The sequence below is a fragment of the Pyrus communis genome, chromosome 6, assembly GCF_041283825.1.
Source record: "Pyrus communis isolate YQ-2024b chromosome 6, ASM4128382v1, whole genome shotgun sequence".
NCBI lineage: Eukaryota > Viridiplantae > Streptophyta > Magnoliopsida > Rosales > Rosaceae > Pyrus > Pyrus communis.
The window spans coordinates 1,184,026-1,209,675 of NC_142570.1; the positions used below are offsets into that span (position 1 = coordinate 1,184,026).

The 25,650-nt window shown below is 37.8% G+C and overlaps 5 protein-coding genes across 8 annotated transcripts; 4 read left to right on the top strand and 1 right to left on the bottom strand.

The window, feature by feature from the left end:
• Nucleotides 1-980: 980 nt before the first annotated feature.
• LOC137709670 (T-complex protein 1 subunit delta) lies at nt 981-2,989 on the top strand. Its single transcript, XM_068448656.2, has one exon. It carries the CDS (start codon nt 1,211-1,213, stop codon nt 2,813-2,815), a length of 1,605 nt encoding a protein of 534 aa, XP_068304757.1. The 5' UTR covers nt 981-1,210; the 3' UTR covers nt 2,816-2,989.
• Nucleotides 2,990-3,594: 605 nt separating this feature from the next.
• On the bottom strand, nt 3,595-6,704 carry LOC137709671 (Protein phosphatase 2C family protein). Its single transcript, XM_068448658.2, has 10 exons — nt 6,207-6,704; nt 5,993-6,101; nt 5,696-5,732; nt 5,543-5,587; nt 5,270-5,322; nt 4,906-5,067; nt 4,583-4,666; nt 4,237-4,326; nt 4,096-4,143; nt 3,595-3,984 (listed from the first exon to the last, which is right to left on the bottom strand). Exons 1-10 carry the CDS (start codon nt 6,500-6,502, stop codon nt 3,874-3,876), a joined length of 1,035 nt encoding a protein of 344 aa, XP_068304759.2. The 5' UTR covers nt 6,503-6,704; the 3' UTR covers nt 3,595-3,873.
• A 660-nt stretch (nt 6,705-7,364) lies between these two features.
• LOC137710640 (nuclear poly(A) polymerase 1) lies at nt 7,365-12,841 on the top strand. The gene is made up of 12 exons (XM_068449719.2): nt 7,365-8,067; nt 8,175-8,252; nt 8,430-8,537; nt 9,167-9,229; nt 9,324-9,485; nt 9,665-9,778; nt 9,880-9,942; nt 10,032-10,361; nt 10,853-11,017; nt 11,124-12,161; nt 12,449-12,522; nt 12,679-12,841. Exons 1-12 carry the CDS (start codon nt 7,951-7,953, stop codon nt 12,722-12,724), a joined length of 2,358 nt encoding a protein of 785 aa, XP_068305820.2. The 5' UTR covers nt 7,365-7,950; the 3' UTR covers nt 12,725-12,841.
• Nucleotides 12,842-13,988: 1,147 nt separating this feature from the next.
• Nucleotides 13,989-16,431, top strand: LOC137709672 (uncharacterized). The gene is made up of 2 exons (XM_068448659.2): nt 13,989-14,215; nt 15,450-16,431. The coding sequence occupies exons 1-2, from the start codon at nt 14,054-14,056 to the stop codon at nt 15,993-15,995; spliced, it is 708 nt and encodes a 235-aa protein (XP_068304760.1). The 5' UTR covers nt 13,989-14,053; the 3' UTR covers nt 15,996-16,431.
• Nucleotides 16,432-17,072: 641 nt separating this feature from the next.
• LOC137711669 (uncharacterized) lies at nt 17,073-19,534 on the top strand. 4 transcript variants are annotated; one of them, XM_088695305.1, is made up of 4 exons: nt 17,090-17,406; nt 17,909-18,462; nt 18,837-18,913; nt 19,014-19,152. In XM_088695305.1, the coding sequence occupies exons 1-3, from the start codon at nt 17,230-17,232 to the stop codon at nt 18,883-18,885; spliced, it is 780 nt and encodes a 259-aa protein (XP_088551431.1). In that variant the 5' UTR covers nt 17,090-17,229; the 3' UTR covers nt 18,886-18,913; nt 19,014-19,152. The 4 variants fall into 4 exon arrangements, with proteins under 4 accessions (XP_068307031.1, XP_088551431.1, XP_088551432.1 ...); XM_088695306.1 differs by having other exon boundaries at nt 18,837-18,909; nt 19,014-19,149; XM_068450930.2 differs by lacking the exon at nt 18,837-18,913 and having other exon boundaries at nt 17,073-17,406; nt 18,994-19,534.
• The last annotated feature ends 6,116 nt before the right edge of the window (nt 19,535-25,650 follow it).

Sequence of the window (25,650 nt, forward strand, 5' to 3'; positions counted from 1 at the left end):
AGAATAAATAACTAAATAAATAATATTACAGTCCAGCCCTTCAAAATAAAATAAAATAATATTTTTTTTCCCTTAACATGTCGTTTCGTATCATTAATATCATAAAAAAATTAACAAAAAGTTCAAAAAAATAATAATAATAATAATAAATGACAAATAAATGCGTATTAAATAGTACTAAGAAAAAATAAAAATATGATTTTTCGTTAAAAATGTAGAATACCAATAATGTTTCATTAAAACTCACATATATAATTACGTAAAAGAAAATATAATATTGAATTATTAGTTTAAAACGTGAATCTAAATATGTTCTTCTCGTCTAATATGGGTGGGCATTAATATGAATGAACCAATCTTATCACCCTAAAATGTTTCAATTCGGTTTGCGGATATGAGTTTTAGTAAAAACCTATTTAAATTGAAGCGGACCGACTCCCTATTTATTTATTTTTATTTTATTTTAGTATTATTAAGGAGAACGAGAAAGTTTGAAATTATGATAACAATATAGGATAGGAGAAAAATGAGTTTCGAACCTGGGATGTATGAGTAAAAATTCGACATCTTATCCACCAAGATATGAGACCGTATGCAAAACTATTCTAGTTACTTGTTTATTGTTGTTTATTGGTTAATAACTCAATAAAAATGTTAAATTTGAAAATGAGATTGTGAGTTATTGCTATTATATTAGTTAAATTTGATTAATATCACGAGGATTAAAAAAAAATGCCTTACAAATACCAGAACAACTAATTATAAAATACAGAGTCTTCAAGAAAATTAATTTACATTAGCCTTCGTCACCTTCGCAATAGTGAGACCAAGTAACCATGTAGAAAAATAATTTAATTTGATTCGTTTTCTCAATAATTTTAGTTAAAATCGAATCAAATCAAATTAATTCGAATGTAATTTCATAATCCGAACCGTGTCCACCCCATTACCCAAATACTCCTTCCCAACAAGGCCATTTTCGTCTAATTACTAGATCCCTCCTCTTTCTCCCTCTCTCTCTCTCATAACCTAAAACCCAACTCCCTCTACTTGTCACTCACTCTAGGGTTTCCATTCTCTCTCCACCATTTCAAAAATTGGAACTCAGAGAAACCCTTTTTCCTTCGCAAGTTAGCGACTTTTACCCCGATACCCTCCACCGCACTCTGAAATTTCAGTTAGGGTTAGGGTTCCGCCGATCCCAGCATCCATGGCTTCCCCGGCAGTCATCTCCCAACCGCGCTCCTCCAAGACCGAGTCTTATGTCGATAACAAGCGCAAGGAGGACATCCGCCAGGCCAACATCACCGCCGCCCGCGCCGTCGCCGATGCCGTCCGAACCAGCCTGGGACCCAAGGGCATGGACAAGATGATCTCCACCGCCAACGGCGAGGTTATCATCACCAACGACGGCGCCACGATTCTTAACAAGATGGAGGTCCTCCAACCAGCCGCCAAGATGCTTGTCGAGCTTTCCAAGTCCCAGGACGCCGCCGCCGGCGACGGCACCACTACCGTCGTCGTCATTGCCGGCGCTCTCCTGAAACAGTGCCAGGTCCTTCTGTCCCACGGCATTCACCCGACTGTGATCTCCGACTCTCTCTACAAGGCTTCCACCAAAGCGGTCGACGTCTTGACCGCCATGGCCGTCCCCGTCGAGCTCACGGACCGTGATTCGCTTGTCAAGTCTGCAAGCACGTCGCTCAACAGCAAGGTGGTGAGCCAGTACTCGACTCTGCTCGCGCCGATGGCCGTGGACGCCGTGCTCTCCGTGGTGGACCCAGCGAAGCCAGAGGTGGTGGACCTGAGGGATATCAGGATCGTGAAGAAGCTTGGAGGAACCGTGGACGATACTGAGACGGTGAAGGGACTTGTTTTCGATAAGAAGGCGAGCCACGCTGCTGGTGGGCCGACGAGGATGGAGAACGCCAAGATTGCTGTGATTCAGTTCCAGATTTCGCCCCCAAAAACCGATATCGAGCAGAGCATTGTCGTCTCGGATTATACTCAGATGGATAGGATTTTGAAGGAAGAGAGGAATTACATTCTGGGTATGATTAAGAAGATCAAGGCGACCGGTTGCAACGTTTTGCTGATTCAGAAGAGTATTCTGAGAGATGCAGTTACTGACTTGTCCTTGCATTACTTGGCGAAAGCGAAGATCTTAGTGATCAAGGATGTGGAGAGAGATGAGATTGAGTTCATCACCAAGACTCTGAATTGCTTGCCCATTGCGAATATCGAGCATTTCCGGGCAGAGAAATTGGGTTATGCTGATCTGGTTGAGGAGGTTTCGCTTGGTGATGGGAAGATTGTGAAGATCACGGGAATTCAAAACATGGGTCGGACCACCACTGTGCTGGTTCGCGGGTCAAACCAGCTGGTGCTAGATGAGGCGGAGCGGAGCCTGCACGATGCTCTGTGTGTGGTGAGGTGTTTGGTGAGCAAAAGGTTTTTGATTGCAGGTGGCGGTGCACCGGAGATTGAGCTGTCGAGGCAGTTGGGGGCGTGGGCTAAGGTGCTGCAGGGGATGGAGGGTTATTGTGTGAAGTCGTTTGCTGAGGCGCTCGAGGTTGTTCCCTATACGCTGGCTGAGAATGCCGGGTTGAACCCAATTTCAATTGTGACTGAGCTGAGGAACCGGCACGCACAGGGAGAGATCAACACCGGGATTAATGTGAGGAAGGGGCAGATTACCAACATCTTGGAGGAGAATGTGGTGCAGCCATTGCTCGTCAGCACAAGTGCCATCACTCTGGCCGCCGAGTGTGTGCGGATGATTTTGAAGATCGATGACATAGTTACAGTAAGATAGATTTGGATACTTGATATTTCATCTGTTGCTCATTCGAGGCGGATTTCTGTTCCGAATTTTGGTACTGGTTCTGGATGTTTACTTTGGATTTGAACTTTGTTTTTGTGTTTGTTAGGGGATGTTATGTAACCTACCTTTGCCCGTTTATATCATCTAATCTGTTTGTCGTGTCAAGTTTTCGTGCCAATAGCGATGATGTTTTTTTGCGTTTCTTGGTTTGTCAAAAGATTAGGTATCGAGTTCCATCGCACAAATTAGACTCTAATTTATTGAATTTCTTTGTGCATTGCTCTGTGATTTGCCTCCGTTAATTTTTTGTTCATTTCTTGCGTTTGATTTACGTTTTCGTGTTTGAGCTTGCTTGGACATAATTCAAAATGTCGAGTAGAGTTTGAGTTTCTCCGTTTTGGCGTCGCGAGGGCGGAGTTTTGATTGAGGTGTGTGCGTCGGTTGATTGATTGTCTTGCATCCTTTGCACCTCTGTCACTTGCCCGAGGGTGCGGGGGATCTGATAATCTGAACCTTTTTTTCTTACTGCATTTATAAGATGCTCTTCCCTCTCGTTTGTACCCTTGTGGTTAATTTTTTCGGGTTCTAAGCACAAGAATGTGTTCTATCGCGCATTCTTCCTCGGATTGACTCAGTTCCTCTGCCGATTTGATATCCCAGTTTGCAGAAACAGTCTCTGCGACGACCGCTGTGACCAGGAACTAAATCAAACCGAAGAATGTAAATGATGCGAGCGAGAGTTTGCAGGATACTTTTTCGACACAGGAGCCTGCAAAATTGTGAACCTTACATTCCAAGTCATGAAACAGTTTCGAGTGCTGGAAACTCGAGCATGAACTGAAAAATGTTTCGTCCAAAGAAAAGGGTTTATCGACAAAATTCGAGAATACATAGTTAGCGCGGTACAAATTTTAATACATCTAGCAAGTAGGTCTGCAACAAGCATCCGTAGCTGTATATTTCGGGTTCTTAACAATTCAACGGCTACTTCTCGACTGAGCAACTAATCAACGGTGGACAACAATTTCGGGCACTTACAACCAAAGAAACTACTTGTGCCTGAACGCGATTATGATCGCAGTGCAGTTATCTTTACAGCGCCTCTCTCGCACAGCTTCTTTTACAAGACGACGGCTTATAGTTGCAACAGGTTGTCCCTCCTACGGAAACAGTACGTAACGTGCCGTTATTTCAGAGAACGGAGATAAGTTAGTGATCTAAATGAACCGTATAAAACGATGGGCATCAAGAAAGGAACTATTTGCTCTAACCTTCAACAGTTTCTGAACAAAATCAACGGCATCACTTGGTCCAATTACCTGAAACAAGTTTAGAAACATTGCATCGTTAAAAAGAAATAAAACATAGAGAATAAGATCCGCTAGAAATCGGAACCGGACAAAAAACTATACCCCCCAGAGGCCGTCGCAACCAAGAATTATGAAGTGCTCTCTTTCTGTAAGGTCAAAAGAATGAACATCTGGGGTTGCAATAACGCCCACCTGCAAATTACAGAGTTCATGGATATATCATGTCAATCATCTTTTTGTAGACAGATGGAGGTAAACTTAAAGATTTTACTGCGTATATACAAAAGAATAATGATATAATTTTTCTTTCCGGACAAGATTCGAACTTACACTAACAACAACACAGGTTTTTACATATTTAAAGAATACAGAGCTAAATACATATTGTTTTAGGCCAGAGTCAAAATGTAAATACAGGGCAAAGTGTTAAAAGAAGAGAAAATAGAACCTTTTTGAACTGGCGATCTCCAAAGGCCCTAGAAACTTCAAGGCGCCCCTGTAGTCGTCCATTTGAACTCACATTGCCACCAGCCTGATGACGATCAAGCATGTTCCAAGCAGAAGGGAGTTCATAATGTTTCATGTAAATTCAGATAGAAGTACATATGAAAAAACAAATGAAGAAAACTGACGAGATATCCTTTTTGGAAATAAAACATTTTTCTCTATCTCGTGTTAACCCTAGTTTGGAGAGTACATAAAAAACCTAAAAAAAGTTTAACTCAATTCAACAAATTCGTACTCCCAACTTTACGTATCCACAGCCCTTACCTTCTGAATACGAGCACGCTCCTGTGCATAGATGGCTTTGTGTTCCCTTGTCAAAACAATCGCCTTCAGGGGACACGCTTCATTAGAACCATTTTGCAACCCCTCAGCGGGAGATGATCTTGCTACCACTGCTTTTGCATCCCCAATGTTAGCAACAAAAACCTAGAACCATCCAGTAGCATTAAAATTCGAATTGATAGGGTGATCTACCAGAAATTTGCAAACTGTATCCTTAAACGAACACAGATTACAGAAACTAGACCAAAGAATGCAACAAAGTGATGCTTAATGCATCACACCGCATATATACAAAAAGGCCTCAATTCTTCAAATTTAGAAACCGATTTCCATATTTAGTACTTACAGTTTTTCCTAATATCCAAACACATACAGCTGTAGCACCATCCTGCCACCCCCCTAACAGCAAATTAAAACCAACACATGAAACCTCAGAAGATAATAGGAAAGCATTAGTTCATGAAATGGTTCTCTACAATCTATATGTGCGGAAAAATGATAGATAAACAGATAAAGCATATGAGAAATAACTAACTGAGATGCAATCGTTCTAGTGCTCAAACAATCAAGGCAAAGGAAAGTAAAAATCCGAAATAGAGAATGAAGAATAAATCTGTACCTGCAGCACTTTCTCGAAGAAGAGACTCATCAGTTTTCCGAAAACCTAAATTACGGGAAATGATTCAAATAAATACACTGAATTCAAAAAATTCACAGCTGGATTGAAGCACTATATGATAAGAAATAAAAAGACTCGAATAGCAATTTATACCGTCAAGTATGGCTTTCTTTGCTGCTTTTATATCCAACTGCAAAATAATAGATACAATCACACTTCAAGGGAAACAAAGTTCAGGCGACCACAATGTCGATGCAGTAAGTCAGGCATTAAACAGGAAAACCGACGAAGCTCCTAGAATTGTTTCATAATTGAATTCAACTACCAATGCATCGGAGAAACAATCCAACAAGTACAGTAACCATGGAAGGTGATCATGTCAATCTGCTATAAAGTATCAACTATCAAGTGCTTAAACATGTATACAAAAATCAGACCAAGCAAACACACCAACTCACGTGGTAATCCGGCCGAAAGCACATTCGTGTTCAGATGCTTCTGAGCATACTCCGCAGCCAATCGACCTCCATGCCCATCATAAACTGCAAAATGCGCACATCTGACCCCCAAAGCAAAATCACAACCAAAAAAATCCAAACTTTAAGCAAACACAATATTAATTACAATAAAAGAAACAAACAAACAAAGCATTGGAATTTAAAACCTCAAATTTCCGGGAAAATCCTCGCCGGCGGCTTCCAAGAGCACAACCCAACCGTCCTCCATGGCGTGCCTCAGCCCCTTATGCTCCGCCGCATCGGCCTCGATTTCAAAACCCATTTCCCTTTTGCTCATATCACCTTCTGGGTCTTCATCTTCTTCCGTTTTTGACTTCTTGGCAGCTGAAATAGCATTGCTGGAATCGCCTTCCCGCTTGTTCTTTTGCTTTGACGCGGCCTCCGCCTCCTCTCTTGCACTCTCGTTCGTCGGGACTGGATTGGCGGTTTCGGTTTCAGTCATCGTGTGGAATCAACTATCAAACAAGTGGCCACTGCAACCAAGAACAAGGAAAAAGATTGTTTGGTTGCTGAGAAAATATTTGGGCTTGACCAAATTCACGATTGAAAGGTTGCAGCTTTAATAAGAGGGATCGACGATGCAAATTAGAGCTACAAGCCGAATGACGATCCCATCCGGATCCAAATGGTGGGATCTTATGATTCTCACATCTTATCCTAACGGTTCATCGTATGTGTGTCTTTTTACCGTTCATTGTATATTGTGCAATCAATTTTCGTCAGATAATATTTACATTTAATTTTAAATAATAAAATTTAAATAATTTATGATCGTACGATATATAATAAATAATTAGGATATAAGAATTTTTAGGAAGCACACCGTTTAAATCGGGATGGGATCCTCATCCCTTCAAGCCATCGACCCGTTATAGTATAAAGTTTCACAGATTACACCCGCAAGTTTCCACTTTTTGTGTATTCGACCACTCCAAAACTAAAATATACAATCAAATACATGATAGTTACAACAGTTACACCTATTAATCAACAAATATAAATATTTCGCAATATGAGCAATTTTGCGTAAAAGAAGTAAGTAAATGAGTGTCATTGTGCCAATGACTATTTTGGATTGATAACAACCCAATAGGATCCTTTTTGCGAGGAACCGGAGATTTGTGAATCGTGTCTGTTTATCGTAAATTGCATGTCAGTTTTCATCAGGTATTGATTGTGTTTAATTTTAAATAAAATAATTATAACCGTACGGTGTATGATAAACAGACATGATTCATAAATGGCATAGGATCCGAAAATAATCCAAAATTGATAAAGACATGTTTAAATGTGCTTTTAAAATAATTGAAAATGTTTTTAAAAAATATTTTTTTAAATCTCCCTGTATAAAAGCTATCCGTCTACCTCTCGCCTGCGATTGTTCTAGGCTCTCTTCTTCTCGAAGATTCTCAGGCTCCGCTAACGACCTTGGTGGAATACCCACACCGACGATTCTGAAAAGCCGGACACTTTTGGTGCTTCCACTCAATTTCTGGGTGTCAATCGGTGCTGTTTCTCCTTTTCCGCCTTCTAGAGTTAGGGCTCAGGGTTGGAAATTGGTGAATTTGTACATTTTGTATTACGATATCAAAATTCTAGGGTTAGGGTTTGTTCAATTTTGAATTCTGTCTTTCTCTACCTTGTAGCTTTTGGGGGATTATGCCCAATACCGTGTGTAACTGAGAATTACTTGATTATTATTTTTTGATTTGTTTGTTTACGATTTAATTATTTTGGAAAGGAATAAAAAAGAAAAAAGAAGAGTAAAAGAGTGCAAAAATATCATCAATAAAAATTTGTTCTTGACTGCACCATCCCAAATTCCCAATTCCCAAGTATTGATATATATAAGTATATACAGAAATAATTAAACTTTCACTCACATTGTAAATGGGGAGCCCTGCATTAAGCAACCGAAATAACGGGCAGCGGTTAGGCATTACAGAGCCCATTTCTCTGGGCGGGCCGACGGAGTATGATGTGATCAAAACTCGAGAACTCGAAAAGGTTGTGGTTTGATTGATGTTTTTTATGATTCATAACTGAATTTTGGGTGCTTAGTTGAGGTTTTGCTGAATTGTGGTTTTGCTGTTGGTTTTTTTGTGGGTTTTCAGTATTTGCAAGATGCTGGATTGTATGAGAGTCAGGAAGAGGCTGTGGGTAGGGAGGAGGTTCTTGGCAGGCTAGACCAGGTTGAACTTTTTTTTTATGTTCCTGCTGTTGTTATTGCAATGTTCGTATTCGTGATTGAGCTGATCAGTTGCACATTGTCGGTTCGTGTTTAATTATTTCCTTTCTTGATGATATATATTTGATATTGTATTCTCTCTGATTATAATGTTTAATGCTGGTGTTGAAATCCAAGTCAGATTGTGAAGACGTGGGTTAAAACAATTAGCCGGGCGAAGGGCTTGAATGAGCAACTGGTGCATGAAGCAAATGCTAAGATTTTCACCTTTGGTTCATATCGGCTAGGGGTATGAAGCCCTTTCACTCTTTCCTTCCCACTCTATGGATGGTTTCTGTGTTTGCAATTGTCCGGTTAATGCCTGACTGTTGGAAAGTTATATCTTAAACACCTTTAGCAGTGCTTGTAGATTGTAGATGCAAAGCATAAACTTCTCTTGCTGTACGACATTGTTTTGATTTCAGTTGTGTTACTGTCGTAATTAAGTGACACTTGAACCCTATCCAGAAGCATAGACTTTCTCTTTTTAGAAGAAACTATTTTATCGATCTCTCTCTCTCTCTCTCTCTCTCTCTCTCTCTCTAAAGTCTTTGTAACTCTTGATGTGTTCGTTGTCTAGAATTGTTAACCTGCAGTTTCTATATTTTAATAATTAGCAAGATACTTGAAACTTGAAAGAGCTGTTGTTCACCATTCTTGCTTCCTGTTCTCTATTTGTGCCTGATTTGTTACATCTTGATTGAATTATTATGGGTCAGAGTTGTCTTGTCTGAGCCCTTTACTTGATAAATTATGAGGCTTCTTGTAAATAATGCTATTTGGATGAGGAATCTGTGATGTTATTCTATGTTAGTTTTTTTTTTCTCATTCTGAGCTTCAAATATTCCTTTCTTTTTCTCATTTTCCCCTTATTGTCAGGTTCATGGCCCTGGAGCAGATATAGACACACTCTGTGTTGGACCTAGACATGCAACTCGAGAAGTATGATCAGCCTTAACTTAATGTGCAATAAGTTCTACTTATTTTCGCAGCATCACTTAATCAACTTTCAGTTTCTTTTATGACTTTGGTGTAGGGAGATTTCTTTGGCGAACTTCATAGGATGCTGTCTGAGATGTCTGAAGTGACAGAGTTGCATCCTGTTCCTGATGCTCACGTCCCTGTTATGAAATTCAAGTTCAGTGGGGTTTCAATAGATCTTCTTTATGCACAACTAGCACTTTGGGTTGTTCCTGAAGTAAGTGTTGCCTATATGCTTGAATGTTTATGTTGCGTATATGCTTGAATGTTTATGTTGCCTATATGTTTGAATGTTTATATTAAACAATCGAACACCTTGTCATCTTTTAATTTTGCATGGATTATTCCATATAAATTATGGTATCATTTGTTTTCAACGTTTTCCATTTGGAGCAGGACTTGGATATATCACAAGACTCAATACTACAGAATGCAGATGAACAGACAGTTCGTAGTCTCAACGGCTGTAGAGTAACAGACCAAATTCTGCGTTTAGTCCCTAACATTCAGGTTCTCACCACCAATGACTAGCTTGTTTGCATATGGATTTTTGTTTGAATCTGTTTAGCATCTTTTTGCTTCTCATCATGTATCTGAACTTTGGATTGTAGAGTTTCCGCACAACATTGAGATGCATGAGGTTATGGGCAAAGCATCGTGGTGTTTATTCAAATGTATGGTGGGGTATTGCTGATGTGCTAGATTATTCTATAACTCGCACAGTATTATTTTTGCTTATTATGTGTGTTTCTGTCATGAGCAGGTTACAGGTTTTCTTGGTGGTATAAACTGGGCAATTCTTGTTGCTCGCATATGCCAACTTTACCCGAATGCACTGCCTAATATGCTAGTTTCTCGGTTCTTCAGGGTATATACTCAGTGGCGTTGGCCAAATCCAGTCATGCTTTGTGCTATTGAAGATGGGTCTCTTCGACTTCAGGTTTGGGATCCTAGAAGATATATAAAGGACACATATCATTTGATGCCTATAATTACTCCGGCTTATCCCAGCATGAACTCTAGTTACAATGTGTCTGCAAGTACTTTGCGTATCATGTTAGAGGAGTTTCAGAGGGGTAATGAAATTTGTGAGGTATGATTCTCCATTCAAGTTTTGATATCTTCTTTCCCAACACAAAACATGTAGGTTCCTCATTGATTTGTATTTTGTAATCATTTGTCCAAGTGGAGTAGTGATATTCTTGTTCTTATTAACTAGGCTATACAACGTCTAGTTTTCATTTTAAATGGTTGATTTTTCATTGGCATCATACCAGTTCTTCTGTTTGCTTTAAGCAAAGTTATTCCAATTTTGTATGTTGCTCAAAGGCTATGGGAGGTTCAGCTATTTGTAGTATAGTCTTCTGAGTTTGAATCTATATTTGGGTCCTTTGTAAGTCATCGTGACCATGGGTTGCACCTATTGGGCTAGATATTGGTTTGTGTCAATGATATCTGTAAATGAGTTTAGTGGGGGAGTTATATCCCTTCAAAACAAAATCTGCAAAATGGGAATATTGTCCCATTGTCAGACACACACACTTTCTCTCTGTTCCCGAGTTTGATGTTTGGTAGTTCTTGCAGGCTATGGAAGCAAATAAGGCTGATTGGGATACCCTTTTTGAGTTTTATGCTTTCTTTGAAGCGTACAAGAATTATTTACAGATAGACATCAGTGCAGAAAATGCTGATGACTTTAGACAATGGAAAGGTTGGGTTGAGTCTCGTCTCCGTCAACTAACCCTGAAGGTGAAACTATACCTTTTACTTATTCTCCCCCCCCCCCTCTTTTTTCCTCCCCTTCTCTCTCTCTTTCGGATCCTTTTTCATCTGTTTGTGTTTGAAAAATCTCCAGATTGAGAAGTACACAAATGACATGCTGCAGTGTCACCCACATCCAGGTGATTTTTCAGACAGATCGAGACCTTTTCATAGTTCTTTCTTTATGGGCCTGCAACGAAAACAAGGAGTTCCAGTCACTGAAGGCGAACAGTTTGACATAAGGGGAATTGTTGAGGAATTTAAGAATGCTGTCAACGTTTACACATTATTGAAGACTGGAATGGCGATCCGTGTATCCCATGTAAAACGCAGGAACATTCCTAATTTTGTGTTTCCTGGTGGTGTTCGACCTTTGCGCCCATCTAAAGTTACTTGGGACAGCAGGCGGAGTTCAGAACTGAAGGCTTCTGGTGATGCCCAAGCAGAGAAATCGTGTGAAGGAAATGGATCAGATAGTGGACAGAAGAGAAAGCGGGTGGATGATAATTTAGAGACTGACTCAAGGGATGCCAAGTCTTTACGTCTCTGCAGTGGGGAAGGTAAAGCTGATTTAGATGGATCAGACAGTGGACAGAAGAGAAAGCGGGTGGATGATAATGTAGAGACTGACTCAAGGCATACCAAGTCTTTACATCTCTGCAGCGAGGAAGTTCGTGAGGCTAGCCCTCCTATCAGCAATGTCAGTTCGCGTTCCACAAAATGTGACAGTATCGATGCAAACAAAAACCACAATAATAACGTGAAATTTAGCATAGGGAAGATGGAAAACCCTGCAGACATTCCTTGTCAGAATGGTCAGACTGAAGTATCATTGAGGTACAATCCACCAGTCGATAGTCTATCTTCTGCTGTGAATACATCAAATTGTAAAGAAGATGCACTGGAGAAGATTATGGTCGGTCCATATGTTTCCCACCAAGCTTTGCCAGAAGTAGATGAGCTTGAAGATGATTTGGAATACAGACATCTAGTGAAAGACTTATCAGGAAACATGAAAGGCAGTCAAATGGAGGCTTCGAAGGAGAGCGTGTCAGTTGCAACACCAGTAAATTATAGCAACGGAGCTGGTCCTTCCACCGATTTATATAATGGGGGATTAGAGGAACTTGAGGTAAACACACAACTTTTGCTTGTGCTCTTATTTTTCAACTTTCAATGTTTTCATCTCATCGTTCATTTACGTTCCACTTCCCTTGTGGACTGCTACATTTTGCTGTATATGAAATATTTTCTTAAGGTTTTTGTTTGGTTTTCTTATTAGAACATCGAAGGTGAAACTGATCTTTCTACTTTATCCTGTGTCGTGATCTGCCTTGGTGTTTTCGGTTGTCTAATACATCTGTGTGCTTATTCATTGGAGCTTTAAGTCATTTTTTCTTTATGTTTTAATTTTTGAAGCCTGCTGAACTTATGGCGCCACTCTCAAACGGAACCCCTTCTCCGCCTTTGGCTCAGAGAAAGCCGATCATCAGGTATTCATCGATTCAAATCAAAATGTAGTACCATTTCATTCTAATTATACGCGATTGATTCAGCACGCCAGAAATACTTTGAAAAACTGGTACATTGGTCTTCTTTCGAGTAACGTTTGTGTCTCAAACCTCGTTTTCTTTTCCTTTCATTTGCAGGTTGAATTTCACTTCATTGGCCAAAGCTGCCGGTAAAAGCTCATAAAACGAAAGTTCAATGCCGAAATCTCATGTATAATGTGACTTTTTTTCCCCGACTTTTTGTAATAACAGTATAAGGCTTTCAAGTTCTTACTTATATGCATAATAATTGCGAGAAAAACTTGTGTAAGGACATCCTATGTCGTTCGTACACCAAGTTCGACTCTACAAGTAGGGATTCGAACTTAAGGGTGGACGCACTCTTAGAATCAACTGGTTTTACTCACGTTTTCTTTATTTTAAGAAGTTAAAATGAAAAAATATATATATATTTATTGATTTGAATTAATTATTAATAATCAAATTTAATGTGATACAATGTAGGGTAAATTTTAATGTGAGAATTTGAGGGAGGTTGTATGCCGCGGTTATACACAAAATTCTCATAATTAGCATGTGAAAATTATATATTTGCATAAATGTCAAACTGGTTAATGTGTTGTAATCATTTAATCAATTTAGTTCTCGTGTTTATCTCTGTTTCATCCAATCTTTGTTAAAAATTCATAAAATTATTATAACCTATAATAATAAAATATGGTTCAATTGAAATAGAAAGAAATATTATTTCAAATTGAGAAAGAAAAAATGAAACAAACTTGCTTTGCCATGGGCCTTGTTCTTGACACAACCTCCAACACTAGCCACACACACAGACAACTCGACAAACCATCTCTAGATCCACCTAGAGTTCACCTATCACCATGCGAGTTCCATCATCGTGGTCCCAAGAAATTTAACCCGGGCCACATTACCTTCAACTGTGTAATCGAGAAATTAACTATAACTGAGAGAGCCATATAATACTATTTCTCTTTATTTAATTTTTTTGAACAACTATTCTTTTCATGAAAATTAAAATTTACTGAAAAACGCAAATAAATATGAAATAACACATATAAGAAATAAAACTCTCATTTTGAAAAATTATTAAGTTGTGACAGAGAAAAGAAAGGGGCGACATTTGAAGATGCGGGGAGGATGGATGAGAGTTTTTTTTTTTTTTTTTTTCAATTTCTTTTCTTTAATATTTAAATTAAATAGATTATTTTATAAATTATTTTATCATAATTTATAAAAAAAAAAATTAACCAAAATTAGATGAAATGTCTAATTAGATAACGGAGAAAAACACAAAAAAAAAAAAAATTGCCTAAATTAAAAATAGGGACACTAAGTTAACGCAATAACCCAAAAAAAACGCCACTTTAACATTTAAGCCAATAAATATTACCCGTACAATTGTTGTCAAAACTCTTTTCCGCTCTAACTATGTTCCACGCTTACTCGTTAAACTTCATATTAATTTTTAGAGAGAGAGAGAGAGCGAGCGATGGAAGTGGAGCAGGTGGACTATGTGCTAGTGCCGCTGGGTCTGCTGGTGCTGGGTGCATACCACGTATGGCTGCTGATCACCATCCACCGCCATCCTATTCGAACTGTCGTTGGCCTGAACGCGCAGTCTCGCCACCAATGGGTCTTATCCATCATGTCTGTAAGTCAGTTCCCCACCTCTCTCTCTAGAATTCAATTGGTTTTGAACTGTCTCTCTCTCTCTCCAGAATTACATCCCATACGAACTAATGAAGGAAATCCCTTGTTGGGTTTTTGAGATTTTAATTATTTTAATGAATCTAGGAGTATTCAATCAGAATTTTAGTGATTCTCTTAAATTTAACGTGTATTCAATCAGAATTTTAAAATAGTTTATTAAAATTCTTAGAAATCTGAATGTATTCAATTAGTATTTTAAAGAAATTTATAATATTCTAAGTGTGTTCAATTAGAATTTGATTTTAAAGAATTTCAAAAGGTTGAGAAATTAGAGGGAATTGGAGAGATTTTGTAATGTATTTTAAGAATTCACAAATCTCATCTCTCCTCATGAGATTTCAAGAGAATTGAATCAAAATTTTACATGAAATCCTTACAAATCAATTAAATTCTATAAAAATTCATAAATTTATAAGTCGATTAAAATTTCTCTAATTCCCAATTGAATATCCCCTAAGAATTAACATGATTATGATATTACTTTTTGAGCTAATATCGATACGAAAAGTGATTTTTGCACATCATTTTTGTATTATTGCGGTCCTCTCTTGAATCAAGGGGATGAAAACAAGTAAACAACCGCAGAAGGAGAGACCTTAGAGTGAGAAAATCGCTACCCGATTGAGATTCTAACATTGATCCTTTACTTGTAAGAAAAGATTTTTGCTTTAACTTAGTGTTGTTCATGGCATCCTTGTTGCTTGTGATTTTCAAGATTCTAACTATAGTTAAGATTCTTCAATTTAAGCATTAGTAGTTGAAGGATTCATGTGCCATAGTTAGGCTGATCTCTGGACACGACCATTTTGATTGAATTGTAGGTAGTTCGTATACTTTTCGATACGCAGGGAAAGTTTTCCTTCAAGTTAAGATATTTAGGGATCTTTTGGTAGCTGAGATTCGGTTGAATTGGATAGCAAACATAAAATGTGAGGCAGGTTTATAAAAGATTAGACATGACGGGACGAGAATCTAGTTGAATAACTTGAATATAGTGAGTTATCCAGTCCAATCCAAGAAATCAAACGAGCCCCGAAGGTGTATTTGAAGCTAGATGAGATACGAAATTTCCTGTATTTTTTATGTCTTACAGAATTCAGTCACGTTGTCTTTGATGGGTGAAAGTTAGTCAGATCATAGAGTTAACTCCTCTCCATTAATTCTGATTTGATCAGGACCCCTTGAAGAATGGTGTTTTGGCTGTTCAAACGATACGCAACAACATAATGGCGTCTACGCTGTTGGCAACAACAGCCATCACTCTCAGTTCTCTCATCGGCGTATTTGTCAGCACTACATCGGACTCCGGCAACACAGCATCCAGACTAGTTTACGGGAACAAGAGTCCGATTCTCTCTTCGGTCAAGTACTTTTCCATCTTGCTTTGCTTTCTCGTTGCCTTTCTCTTGAATGTGCAGTCCATTAGATACTACGCACATGTTAGCTTCTTAGCCACTGTGCCCACATGGAAAGGCCAGAAGGATTACCTCGAGTACGTTGCGCGAAACTTGAATCGCGGAAGCTATTTTTGGTCCCTCGGATTGCGAGCATTCTACCTCTCTTTCCCACTCTTCCTCTGGATATTTGGTCCCATCCCCATGTTTGTGTGCTGCTGCATTATGTCGTTTGTTCTGTATTTCTTGGACACAACCACCAGTTTTACTAGACATCTTCACACTAATTCCATCCGAGGAACCGATGATGTCGAATCGGTTGGATAATCGTCGTCATAAGGTCTCGAAAATTGCCTTAATTTTAGTTTTTATACTGTTTTATTAGAAATTTAGAATATTTGCAGGGTGTTTATATCCTCAATAGATGGGTCCTCTGTATATTATGCGTAATCGGGTATGTGGTTAACTGTTAAGATCTATTGGAGGTTGTTAACTATTAAGATCTATTGGAGGTTACGGGAGGTTGCCGCAGTGGCGTTCTAGGATTCATACAGCTAATTCTACCTAATGGGGTAAGGCTTTGTTATTGTTGTTGTTGAAGGTTATGGGATCATTTGTAAAATAAAGTGTTTGGGGGATTTGGATAAGGCTCTGTTATTGTTGTTGTTGCTGCTGCTGTTGGAGGTTAGGGGATCATTTGTAAAATAAATTATTTGGGGGATTTGATTTAATCTGACCTGAAGTAAGTATTTTTGTTTCTTTTCTCCCAGTTTTATTTAAAAAAATTCAGCAGAACAATGATTTCATGTCTTATTTTATGTAAGTCGAACATTTGTCATGCATGCTGCAGCGAACGTTTGGTTTATCGGAGGATGTGCAGAGTTGTCGCGTCTCGAAAACCTTGCACGAGCTTATAAAGAATTTGGCTATTTTCCGTTACTCAGTGTTCATCGCGGGGACGATAACTGGTACATCGGATGCGCGTCCTTCCCGGTCTCTCGTACTAGGGAAAGATTCTCACAATGCTCTAACGTCCACACTAGTATAGACCAAACTATCTCACGACGTTCTGAATCCAGCTCATGTACTGATTTAAATGGCAAACATCCAACTATTATTAATCGATTTTAAAGTAGAACTTCAACTTTATTTAACATAACAACCATATATAGATAAATGACGTGTCTTTTGTTCCAAACTTGAGTTACACCAATTTATAAAGACAATGTGTCCGTCTCCTAATCGAAACTAATTAAAGTAATTTTGAATATAAAAAGGGACCACCTCTTCGTTTATTCAAAAAACCAAATAAAATAAATGTCGGCATCCATCTGACTGGAGTAACGTGACCTTAAATCACATTCAAATAAAAAAAAACGTGCCACTTGTCTTTTGTTTTGATCGATCATGTGCCATTTGTAATCAATGGTATCGAAGATCAGATCCAAGGGGATCTGAGGCGTTTTAGTCCCAAACGTTGACATAATTCCATGGTTGTTCTGGTTTGCGTTCTGTCGTACTTTGCCTTTAACTTGTTTTCGGTTCTCAATACTGGAAACAGATGAGGGATATGGGATTGGATAGCTTAAGCTTGAACTATTATCTGGTGCCGGCGGGACTGTTTGTGCTGGGAATATACCACGTTTGGCTACTCATCACAGTGCTATGCAATCCCTCACGAACTGTCATTGGCCTCAATGCTGTGGTTCGCACGCAATGGATCTTCTCCATGATGACTGTTAGTCCCTCTCTCTCTCTCTCTCTCTCTCTCTCTCTCTCTCTCTCTCTCCCCCTCTCGTTTAGAGGTTCTAAAAGCGAAATAAAGCGAAATAAAAGTGCTTTTAGAATGATTAAGCATTTTTAGAGATTCTTCTAGCTATGATTGGCAGAAAAAGAAAAGAGTTTCTGGGTTAGTGCACATGTTTCTTTTAGAAAGTAATTTCCTTACCCCCTTCTTTATTTATGTCTTCTGTCTTGAAGCGCTTTTAGAATAGCTAAAAGCAAAGTATAAGTGCTTTTAGAATGACCAAGTGTTTTTGGAGGACCTTCTAATTATGTTTAGCATAAAAAGTTAAAAGGTGCTTCTATGTTAGAAAACTACTTGGAAGTGCGCTTTTCCAAGAAGAACATGGACCATATTAAAATTTGTGCTTCCTGTAATGCTTTCTAGAGAGAGAATTTCCAAACGGTGTTTTGATTTGTATTGCCAAACCTCAAGACGTTGAGTCCATGAATTTCAGGACCCCTCGAAGAATGGAGTTTTGATGGTACAAACATTGCGCAACAACATAATGGCGTCTTCCCTTTTGGCAACAGCAGCAATCACTCTTTCTTCGGTAATCAGCGTATTCGTGAGCACCAGTTCGAGCTCCGAAAGCACTTCAACACAAAAACTTTCCTCTCTCCCTCTCTCTTCAATCAAGTACTTCTGCGTTTTACTGTGTTTTCTCGTTGGATTTATCTGCAATGTGCTGGCCACTAGATACTTTGCTCATACCAGCTTCTTGGCTACCCTGCCAGTATGGACAGACAAAACAGACTACGTTGAATATGTTGCGATAACTTTGAATCGAGGAAGTTACTTTTGGTCCTTCGGATTGCGGGCGTTTTACCTCTCAATTCCCATGTTTCTTTGGATCTTTGGGCCAATTGCCATGTTTGTCTGTTGCTGCCTTATGTCAAGTGCCCTCTATTTCTTGGACACTACAACCAGTTCAACACAACTTGTTCTCGGCTCTTCACTCAAAGAAGAAAGGGAGAGAACCAATGATGTGGAATCAATTGTTCAATCATCGTAAGTTCTCTTCGATAGTAACTGTCATAATTCGGAATTCTTAAGTCAATATTGAACATAACAGTATCTATTTTGTTTCGATTATGATGTGTGTGTTTCTATACTCTGCATGTGTTTGGGTGTCTGTTCATATAAGTTGCTTCATTTTTTAGCAGAAATTCATGCATGTCTTATATTGTTACGTTCGGTGTTAAGGAAATCGTAGTCTAAGGCGAAGAAGTTGGATGAATAGCATAGTGGAAACTAGAAACCAATGTATTCACTTGAGTGCGGAGTTCGTGTTATATTTATGCAAGTTCTGTTGTTATATTCTTAAGCAATAGTCTTGATTCCCCTCGTACAAATGCTCAAATGTTGAAAAATTTTCATATCAGATCGTACATTCTGCAGAAAAGAAAGCGCCTAAGAAAAGATATCGTATGATTTTTCACACCGTATAGGCTATTAGTAGGTGCCATTTGAAAACAAACTTGTTAACTTGTATGATTTTCCTTAAACATATGTAACTCTTAGAATGCTTACTCTAAATAGGTGCTGTTCCAAATTCTCAGGGAAAACTCGGGCCGTGAGGACTTTAATCACCTTCGCTTCCCCCTACTTACTGCCGATTCAGCTTCTGCCTCTTAATGTTGCCAGACAGTCTGCAATATGTTTCCGTTGCTGGTTGCTAAGTGTTTCCTTCTCTCGTCTCTACGAGCATTGCGTAGGCTTGAAGGTTCGCCTTTATGTTTTCGCTCGGCAAAAAGGTGCTATCTTCTGGTTCTAAACTTCTAATACAGTGAGTCATGGTTGTATTTCATTTTTAAGAGTTCAATAACTCATCAGTCGGTACACCCAGGTCGAGAATCCTAAACTACGCTTCCTACTCGAACCATCCTTACTCCTTCAAACAAGTGAGAATTTTTTTTTTTTTTTTCCCTTGTAATTCATTCAGCGAATCATCGTTCGCTGAAAGGCTAGAAAATAATAAAAAAGGCTCTGGGATGTAAACATTTCATACTTTTGAGTTTTGAGATCATATCGCTGTATAAATTAATCGAAATAAAGTTTACAAACACGATTCACATTGTCATACTAAGATATATATTTGGACAAACAAGACTAAGCTATTTGCCCAAATTATGAGAAATCCGACTAAGGAAGTCCATGGACCGTCATGGACTTAGAGTCGACTGATGACTTGTGCATGGACTTAGAGTAAGGGCCGAGCCAGGAATTTTCAATGGGGCGGGCTACCTCATTCTTTTGCTAGGGAGGTTGGGCTTACAATATTTTGGTAGACTCTATATGTGTGAGTTTTGTGTTGCTATGGATTCTAGTTCTGCATGAACTTGGAGGGATACACAATTCCGATTGCTGAATTCGGCAATGGTGGCCGCTGTTTACACTGCAGCATATGTAGCTTTTGCTTAAATGTTATCTAAATTGCGTTAAGTAGGATTCAAATTTGAATGTAGATGGAGAAACATACTAGTCTAGTCAACTTAGATAAGTCCATATACAGATAAAATTATGTAATTATTCGTAGTGTCATAGCCGAATTATGAAGCATGCCTTGTAGTTAAAAGAAGTAAAGGATGGCTCATGGATGAAACTTAAAAGATGGTTTTACTTTGAACTTGGACAATTTTGGAATGTTAATGCTAGCTGAAGCCAGCAGCAGCAAGCAGACATAATTGTGGAATGACGGAGCACTTGTCATCCCTACCATATTGCAATAATGCTTATATTCCATAGAAAAAAATATATGAGAGTGAATGATGGAGCACTTGTCATCCCTACCATATTGCAAGGAAAATGTTGGGAAGCCGACGTGCGTTGGCTTTTTCTTCAGTCTTCATCGTGATTGATGATCGACTGGCACGCACTACAAGATAAATGTTGTAGGTCTATTTTATTTTAAGCAGAAACGGAATATATATATTCAAGAGATTTAGAGTTTCATTATAAATGTAATTGGCAGTATGAGACATAGTTCAAACTCTTATAAGCCTTGGCAAGCTTTCTTTTTCATCGATGTAGAACTTTTTTAACTTTACATCTTCACATACTTTCTCATATACATCTTTAGATGCTTCCTCATATGTAATAAATTTTCAAATTAAATACGTAAACGACACAAATTATATATATGTAATTATGCCGTTAACTTTCATATGCCTACAATTATTTCATAATGCATTTCAATAATCAAAAGCGTTTATATATATATATATATATATATATTTTTTTTTTTTTTTTTGAAAACTAAAAGCGTTTATATTTTAAGTTTTCATTTAACGACAAAATGAGGGAGGGTCTAATCTTAAACGTAATAAAATTATATGGAATCTGAAAATAACATCGCGATATCTTGTCATGTGTGGAATCTGATGTCTGTAAGATTAGCAGGAACCCTACACAGTACTGAAAGGATAAGGTACCCCCTACGATTAGTTGGCTATCTACTTGTCTGGTCAGACTGTTCCTATAATATTTGAAAATTTTGCTCTGTGTCCACGTTAACATTACATAAAAGATGAAACCTGCAAGTGGTTTTCCTTTTATCACATAGATATCTAGCTATGTCTTCAAATTGATTAGTTCCCTGAAGTGATCACGTGAGTAAATATGTTTCAATTTTCTTACTGTTAGTTTAGAAATGCTTTTAAAATAACTAAAAGTGATTTAGTTAAAAAAATTTAAAATCAATTCTTAAAAATTCGCAAGTAAATTCTGCAAAAACACACAGTACTTTCTGCAAGAAACATCAGTTATATGCTTTTTACAGGAAGCATTTTAAGTATTCTTAGAACTCAAAATTTTCTCTAAAAACACTTTCAGTCTTGTTAAAAGCGCCTCTAAACGAGCCCGTAGTGTTAGTAGTAACCCTAAATGTCTATATGGGTTATGATAATTACAAGTGACTTGGCTCCACAATGGACGCTTGGCGTTCCTCCTCAATTCATTTTGTGGCCGATTCACGAAAATTCGGGCTTATGACCAAAACTATTAATACTATAATTATCTTTGCAAAAAATAAATGAAATATGAGATCATTGAGTCATCAAATAATATAAAAACAAATAAACGAATTTAGCAAAAACAATATCAACCGTCTACCTATTTACTACAGCTAGTTGACTAAATGATCATTTTTTTTTTTTTTTTTGATGAGATGACCTTTACATAGTGATTTATAATATAAACAATTTCGACCATAACAACAAAATTCTGAATCAACCACGAAGTAAATTGAAGAGGAACTTCTTATCTATCTTAAGTAGCCAAACATTCCTTATTTATAATAACAAATCAAATATCTGACGTGAGGGATGATAAATTTTTCAATGTGCCTAGAATAGACTCGGAACACTTAAGTGTCATAATACAAGTGGTTGAAATTTTTTTTAAGCTTCTAGTAAACACTTTGCTCGTTCTATTTTTTGGTTGAGTGAGTCCCAATCTCTTACCTGATTGAGTGATTCCCAGAGTTACGATCGTATTTGTTCTCTACTCTTTCTGTTGGCTTCCCTGCGTCAGTTATTATATACAACTCTACAATATGTATAATACCTGCTGAGAGAGATGCTATTAGTTGCTTGATATATCCATGAATGTGTCTAGGCAATTTTTCATATGACATGCATGTTGCATACGTCTTACAGATTAGCTAGTTATCCCACTTAATTTTGTATGACACGTGAGAAGAGAGACTAATAATTACCTACATACGCCTTTGCACACACCTAAGCAATGTTTTATACAACATGTTGCATAACCCTATGCGTACTAGCTAGCCCATTTATGTATATGATATGTTGAGAATGAATCATATATTGATAGATGAGGAATTTTGCAAGAATTTATAAAAGGTTAGGTTACTTCCCATATTGTAAATTGATTTTATGGTGACAGTACAATTCCTTCATGGTATTAGAACATGTTGGTCCATGTGTGCATGTAAAGCCCAACCACCACACGTGCTCCACGTTACCCAATTCTTGTTATCCACATGTTTGACTTGATAATTTGACACACGTGAGAGGTCGTGTGAGGATATGAATGTAGAATGAATCCCGCATTAATGGAAAGAGGAACTTTGCAAGGGCTCATAAGAGGTTGGGTTACTCCCCATATTACCAATTGGTTATGGTGGAACCTTAACTTAGTTTATGATATTAGAGCAAATTGTCACGTGTGAAGTCCAACGGCCACACGTACTCTATGTCACCCAATTTGTGTTGCCCATGTGTTAGGCTTAAAAACTTGCCACACGTGAGGCAACGTGTTGATAGTGAACCTTGCATGTGCTAATAGTAGTTGGACGACTCCCCATATTGCTAATTGGTTATGGTAAAACCTTAACTTTCTTTATGATATTAGAGCAGATTGTCCATGTGTGAAGTCCAACAGCCACGTGTGCTCTACACCACCTAATTTATGTTGTCCACTTGTTGGGCTAGAAAATTTGTCACACGTGAGTGAGCTTGTTGAGAGTGAATCCCGCATTTGGAGAAATAAAGGACCTCACATGTGCTTATAAATAGTTTGGCTACTCCTCATATTGCCCAGTTGGTTTTATGCTGGAACCTCAACTTTCTTCATGGTATCAGAGTAAGATGTCCCATTTGTGAAGCCAAACGCCACACGTGATCTACATCACCTAATTTGTGTTGCACATGTTAGGCTTGAAAATTCGCTACACATGTGAAGGCTTGTTGAGAATGAATCTCACATTGATGAAAGGAGGAACCTTGCAAGAGCTTATAAGAGGTTGGACTACTCTTTATACCGCTAATTAATTTTATGGTAAAACTCCAACTTTTTTTTTATGATACACGAGAGGAGAGAAACTACTAGTTGCTGGACACACTTGTGCATATATATATAACATGTTGCATGCCCGTAGGCATACTGGATAGCCTGATGATGCTGTATGACACTTGACTATATATGTGAGAAGACAAAGATGTATTGTTAATTACACAACATGTTGCAGACAAATTTTTCTGTCTTCTCAGTAGAGAGTGATCATAATCAAATATTTCAAGGAGGGTCATTCGATTGTTTTTGGATAAGTTCCAAGTCTCAAGCCTTTTATATCATCCAATGAAAAAGAGTTCATATATATGTAAACGTGACATGGATATGGAAAGAAATGTTAAGGAGATTTTTTAAAAAGGTTTTTCAAGAATTTTCTAATACTTTACTGTTAATGTCAATTCATATACTAATATTATAAAATAAAACTTACAAAAATAAAGTATACAGAGGCTCCTAGCATTTCTCTTGACATGTATAACTATAAGAAAGGGCAAAGTAAAGCCGCGCGCAAGAGACTAAATGGGGCATATCAAACTGCAGACACTTTCATTTTGTGACGATCGATCGACACGACTCTCTTTCCATTTCTTTCTCTCTCACATCAAGGTCTAATCTGCATAGTTGGAAGACGCACAGTTTTAACATAACATGCACTTGAATAAGTGAGGTGGATAGAGATAATAGGTCAGGCTTAGTGAAGTTTGTGTTCTTTTTTCCTTCTTTCATTTCGGAGATCAACAAAGCGTGTCATTCGCCAACTACATCCACATGATCGGTCAAGCCATGTAAGAAGATCATCCCACTAGGCACTAGCTAGAAATAACAAATTCAAGAAATCAACACTCTTTTTATTATGTTTCGGAATATCCTATATTAAGCACTAAGTAACATTTTACTATTAAATTATTGGTCATGACATTTCCAATTAAGAATTCAACGATTCAAAACTTAAAGAGTAAAATATACTCCAAATCATACAAGAAATTACCAATGCATGCTTGCCTCGAAACTCTTTATCTGTGCGATACATATTCGCTACTCCATCTACAAACGTAATCTTTTTCCACTTCAGTACTCTCAATTTCCATGGTAAGAAGGAAGATGGTTGTCTTTTGCCTGGCTACGGCTATAGCTATATATATGACAAACACACACAATTGAACGGTATGTGCAATGTCATTGTAAATTACAACTTTACTTTTAGCAACATATTATATTCCAGTGGATGAGAACTATGAATTTGTCACTCATTATTTATTTTTACTTTTTAATTTTCATATCACATCAACGACAAGTCATCAACTTTCTTAAATAAAGTCATTATGCATAAATTTATATGAAGCAAAAGATCAATTCATGAGAAGTCGCTTCATCCTCCGTCGGGTTTTGACTCTCAGTTCATATCAAATCAAAGAGAATAACTTAACCGTCATGATTTGCAAACACTATGAATACTAACTACAATTGGACTAAGTTAAGGTGATTCTGATATATACAATCATTATTATAAAAACCTTTGCTCAATCACTAGCTTAATTATAAATTGAAATCTGCTTCTCTCACTTGGAGATTTTGGATACGTCCAACTAGAGGCAAAGCCATGAAAGGACCAAAGATGGTCCTAAGCTTACTTTGCCATTTTTTTCACGCAGAAGTTTAGTGTTATACTTATAATTTTACGGTTTTTTCCTAGCCTCAAGGCCTCAATCTGACATTTTTTTTATTTTATTTTCTTTTGTCGGGTTTGATTTGAAGTTGGTGGCTCCTATAGGGTTCAAGCAAATCCATTTTTTGTGAGCTTTGAGGAGGTTCAGGCATGAGAATTAGTGGAAGGAGAAAGGAAGAAAGTTAGAGAGGCTTGGGGTTTAGGTTTAAGAAAGAAGATGACAAGAACGAAGGACGACACCATACCAGACCCAAACAATGGTGGTTGGTTACCACTTGGCAAACTAATTTTTGTAAGATTAAGCATTTCATATTGAGACTACACTAAAATCTTGACTCCTCCAGTGAGTTCATCTCCAATCTCCTTCATAAGATTTTGTTCTAGAAGGAGGAAACAGTTCTAGTACCAAGAAGCATATGTACATTGAAATGTTAAGAACAAATATGGTTTCACAGTTGCTAGCTATTTGAACGTTTGAAATTCTTACTAATTAATATATATATTTTTTGGTGAGATACTATGGCACTTAAATAATTACCTGAATAAGAAATAAATCATGATCAAGTAATATTGACTCGGACTTACAAGTCTCTTGTCTTAGAAATCTTTTGCAGATGCAGTATCATGATAACCAGAGACTCAAGCTAGAATTATTTGTATAACACCAAGAGGTAGGTAAATATTAAAAGAAGAAATAGGTAAATTCATTCCTCAAT

Excerpts from the sequence above, each read along its gene's own strand:
- LOC137709670 (XM_068448656.2), top strand. The coding sequence starts at position 1,211 with ATGGCTTCCCCGGCAGTCATCTCCCAACCGCGCTCCTCCAAGACCGAG.
- LOC137709671 (XM_068448658.2), bottom strand. The coding sequence starts at position 6,502 with ATGACTGAAACCGAAACCGCCAATCCAGTCCCGACGAACGAGAGTGCA. Across the intron at positions 5,323-5,542 it reads TCTTCGAGAAAGTGCTGCAG|GGGGGTGGCAGGATGGTGCT; the intron begins GTACAGATTTAT and ends ATTTGCTGTTAG. Across the intron at positions 4,327-4,582 it reads GAGATCGCCAGTTCAAAAAG|GTGGGCGTTATTGCAACCCC; the intron begins GTTCTATTTTCT and ends TGTAATTTGCAG.
- LOC137710640 (XM_068449719.2), top strand. The coding sequence starts at position 7,951 with ATGGGGAGCCCTGCATTAAGCAACCGAAATAACGGGCAGCGGTTAGGC. Across the intron at positions 8,253-8,429 it reads TTCTTGGCAGGCTAGACCAG|ATTGTGAAGACGTGGGTTAA; the intron begins GTTGAACTTTTT and ends AATCCAAGTCAG. Across the intron at positions 10,362-10,852 it reads GGGGTAATGAAATTTGTGAG|GCTATGGAAGCAAATAAGGC; the intron begins GTATGATTCTCC and ends TAGTTCTTGCAG.
- LOC137709672 (XM_068448659.2), top strand. The coding sequence starts at position 14,054 with ATGGAAGTGGAGCAGGTGGACTATGTGCTAGTGCCGCTGGGTCTGCTG. Across the intron at positions 14,216-15,449 it reads GGGTCTTATCCATCATGTCT|GACCCCTTGAAGAATGGTGT; the intron begins GTAAGTCAGTTC and ends TGATTTGATCAG.
- LOC137711669 (XM_068450930.2), top strand. The coding sequence starts at position 17,230 with ATGAGGGATATGGGATTGGATAGCTTAAGCTTGAACTATTATCTGGTG. Across the intron at positions 17,407-17,908 it reads GGATCTTCTCCATGATGACT|GACCCCTCGAAGAATGGAGT; the intron begins GTTAGTCCCTCT and ends CATGAATTTCAG. Across the intron at positions 18,463-18,993 it reads GAATCAATTGTTCAATCATC|GTGCTGTTCCAAATTCTCAG; the intron begins GTAAGTTCTCTT and ends TACTCTAAATAG.